The sequence below is a fragment of the Marmota monax genome, unplaced genomic scaffold (genome assembly GCF_021218885.2).
Source record: "Marmota monax isolate L192 unplaced genomic scaffold, Marmota_monax_Labrador192_F-V1.1 WCK01_AAM20220418_F8-fsc00024, whole genome shotgun sequence".
NCBI classification, from domain to species: domain Eukaryota; kingdom Metazoa; phylum Chordata; class Mammalia; order Rodentia; family Sciuridae; genus Marmota; species Marmota monax.
The window spans coordinates 29,285,820-29,289,519 of NW_026695224.1; the positions used below are offsets into that span (position 1 = coordinate 29,285,820).

General features: G+C 54.5%; 1 protein-coding gene across 9 annotated transcripts in view; it reads right to left on the bottom strand.

Moving 5' to 3' along the window:
• Positions 1–3,062, bottom strand: part of Maf (MAF bZIP transcription factor) — a 309,968-nt gene extending 306,906 nt beyond the window's left edge. For all 9 annotated transcript variants that reach the window (XM_046435193.2, XM_046435196.2, XM_046435198.2 and 6 more), the window contains exon 1: positions 1,705–3,062. In XM_046435193.2, the coding sequence (XP_046291149.1) occupies positions 1,705–2,816 (1,112 nt within the window). In that variant the 5' untranslated portion in view covers positions 2,817–3,062. The remainder of the gene's footprint in view (positions 1–1,704) is intronic.
• Positions 3,063–3,700: the final 638 nt, after the last annotated feature.

Consider the following 3,700-nt stretch of genomic DNA (forward strand, 5'->3'; position numbering starts at 1 on the left):
TAGCAAAAACTACACATACCCAACTTATATTTAAGTTGCAAGCACATGCTGTATAAGCTACTTTTTTTAAACAGTCCCCTTGCAAACTCTACCCCCCTTAACATCACAACAGTAAACAATTTAGTGCATCAATCTTTTAAAAAATCTACAGCTACACAGACCTAACTCTTTCAAATTTATCTATAACATTCCTTTATCTGTAGCATACATTTTAACTGGGCTAACAGATTATAAAAACTAGAATTAAATTATATACTAGAAACCCATAGCATTCCACATTTGACAATGACCAAAAGCCAAAAATAAAGAAATAATAATAATAATAAAAATAAAACAAACCAAAAATAATGGGGCAGATTTCTTTTTTTAAAAAATAAATTTTAGACTGCTTTCGGCAACAGCACAATTTAAGTCCCCAAAGGGGGGAGGCATAATTCTTATGAAAAAGAAAACATTAATAAGTGTTTCTTAATGTTTGCCATGATCAATTGGGAACCCATTCTGGTATCTTGACAAGGAATGCCTTCAGTGCATTACAATGGGAGGCTGAAGTTCTGAGTAACTCAAAGCTGGAGCAGATGCAAACTTTCATGGGAAGAAGGCTCTAGGGTTGCACTTTTTTGTTCTGAACTCAAAAAAGTCATGAGGCAATAAAACAAAAGTATGAATGCCATGCTCTAAGTCTTCGAATGTCCATTTCCAAGCCAAAGGAAAAAAAAAAAGAAAAAAATAATTATACCATACATGTCCAGCATGCAGGTTTTTTTTTTATTAATATATTGTCTCTTTTTCCATAAAGTCTTTGAAACAGTTATAGTTCATTGTTGCTAAGACAAAGTAGCAAGCATAATAATGCATGAGATGAGAATGAGTTTTTTGTTTGTTTGTTTGTTTTGTTTTTTTAATGGCAGACTAAACACTCAGGTTTGGCATCATAAGGCCAAAACTCACAAGTCACACCCAGGTTGATGCAGGCTTGATTGTGGCAGGTTCATGAGGTTATTTTTCCTCTATTTTAGCATAACAATGCTAAAAACCCCCGATGGAACTCAGCACGCTGCAAGTCTATAACATTTCACATTTTTTTTTCTTTGCAAGCTCAATCTCACATGAAGAACTCAGGAGGAGGAAAAAAAAACTTTGCTTTTTTTTTTCTTTTATCTCAGAGGAGAAGATGGGTGGAGAGGGGTGAGGGTGGAGGTTGGGCAACACAGCAAGCTCCAAAAATTAAAATTAAGAAAAAAAATCCAAACAAAATTAAACACACACACACACACACAGAAAATGAACACCAGCTCATGAACTGAAGAAAAAAAAAATACTATGCGAATGATGCGGGCTTCAAAGGTGAGCAATGTTTCACATGGAGAACTCTGCTGGGATCTTTGAACATTGTGCAAGTCTGGGGGGGGGTGTTAAAAAAAAGCTAGCAAGTTATGGGGGAATTTCAGATTGGCAATCCAAGAGCCAAACACCTATTCCCTCCCCAATTTAAAACAGTCGCCACCACCACAAACTCTGAGCAGTGTTGTGTGTGTGTGTGTGTGTGTGTGTGTGTGTGCAGGGATCAAGGGGGGTGATCTCGGTAGGGGAGGGGGCGAGGTGGTGGCAAGCGTGGCTCTGCAACTAGCAAGCCCACACCCGAGCCGGACCCCCACGGAGCACTTATCAAGGTGGCTAGCTGGGATCGCGTGTCAGACTCACATGAAAAACTCGGGAGAGGACGGGTTGTCGCTGCTGGAGCCGTTTTCTCGGAAGCCGCTGCTCACCAACTTCTCGTATTTCTCCTTGTACGCGTCCCTCTCGCGCACCAGCCTGGAGATCTCCTGCTTGAGGTGGTCGACTTGCTGCAGCAGCTGGTTCTTCTCGGACTCCAGGACGTGTCTCTGCTGCACCCTCTTGAAGCGGCAGGACTGGGCATAGCCGCGGTTTTTCAGGGTCCGCCTCTTCTGCTTCAGCCGGATCACCTCCTCCTTGCTGACCCCGCGCAGCTGCCGGTTCAGCTCGCGCACGGACATGGTCACCAGCTGCTCGTCTGAGAAGCGGTCGTCGAAGTGCAGGCCGCCGGCAGCGTGGTGCGGGTGCAGGGCGCCCCCCGCCCCCGCCGCGCCCCCGCCGCCACCGCCGCCGCCGCCGCCACCCCCGGCGCTGGCCGGGCCACCGCCGCCCGCGCCGCCCGTGCCGCCAGCCGAGGCGGATGCGCTGCCCGCGGCGCCGGGCGCGCCGGCCGTCGGGTGGTGGTGGTGGCCGGCGGCGTGGTGGTGGTGGTGGTGGTAGTGCGGGCCGGCGCCGCTCTGCGCAGCGGCCGCAGCGATCACGGCGGACACCACGGCGGCGGCGGGGCCCATCTCCTCGCCGCTGCCGCCCAGGGAGGCACCGGCTCCGGCCCCGGCCGCCGCGGCCAGCTGCTGCGCCCCGCGCGCGTAGCCATCGAAGCCGCCCTGGAGCTGGTGGCTGTTGCTGATGAGCGCCTCGACCGCGTCCTCGGGGCTGAAGCCCAGCGCCTCGGGGTTCAGCTGCTGCGGATAGCCGGTCATCCAGTAGTAGTCTTCCAGGTGCGCCTTCTGCTCACTGCCCGAGCCCGGGCTGGGCGCCGAGAAGCTGGGGGAAGGGGGCACTGAGCTGCACGGCGTGCTCATGGGGGTGGAGGACAGCGAGCCCCCGGCGATGAGACGGCCGCACTGGCTGATGATGCGGTCGGTCTCCACCGGTTCCTTTTTCACTTCAAACTTCATCAGATCGAAGTCATTAACATATTCCATGGCCAGGGGACTGGTGGGCAGGTCGGAGTTGCTCATTGCCAGTTCTGATGCCATTCTCCTGCCGCCGCCGCCGCCGCCGCCGCTCCGCCAGATGGGCTGCAGGAGAGGGGCCAGCGGGCTGTGCTGGGTGGCCAGCGGGTGAGCCAGCTTGCCGGGCTGGGGCGCTTCTAGCTCGAGCGGCGGTGGCTGGCCCGAAACCTCCGAGCGCGCACACACCCCCCGCCCTGCCCGCGCCCCCCGCGCCCGCCCTCCCTCCCCCTGCTCACGCCAATGTGCTGGCTCGCTCGCCCCGGCCCCTCCTCGCCTGCTCGCCTCCGTGCGCGCCGAGCCGGCGGCTTCAGGCTCGGGAAGGTCCTCCGCGGGCTGCGGTGGTGGCTGCGGCTGCAAAGCCGGAGGAGCCCGGCCCGGTGCGCGGCGTCCCCCGCTCGTCGCTCCGCTGCTCGCTTTGCATAAGGAGGGCTCGCCTAGCCGGCCGGGCTGCAGGCGGGGCGCGCGCGGCGGCCGCTCGGGGCTGAAGGCGCGGCGGGCGGCTGTCCGGCGGCGCGGGCCTTGGCACTGGGGAGTTAACACTTCATGCTTCTCTCCTCCTCTTCTGCCTGGCTCTTTTTATTTTTTTAGTTTTTTTTTTTCCTTTTCTCCTCTCTCCCGTCCTCTCTCTCTCTCTCTCTCTCTCTCTCTCTCTCTCTCTCTCTCTCTCTCTCTCTCTCTCTCTCTCTCTCTTCCTCCGTGCAAAGTGCAAGACAGAGGTGCAGCCCGGCTGGAGGAAAGGGAGGGGGGAGTTTAGTTCTTTCTTTCCCCCCCCTTTTTTAAAAGCAAAATTGCGAAGTCCTGGGGAAAGGCGAGGCAGAAAGCAAAGTGGGAAGGGGGGGGGGTGCAGACCGAGCCGGCGAGCAGCCCAAGCTACAGCTCGAAGATGAAAAAAGATTTTAAAGCCTCTG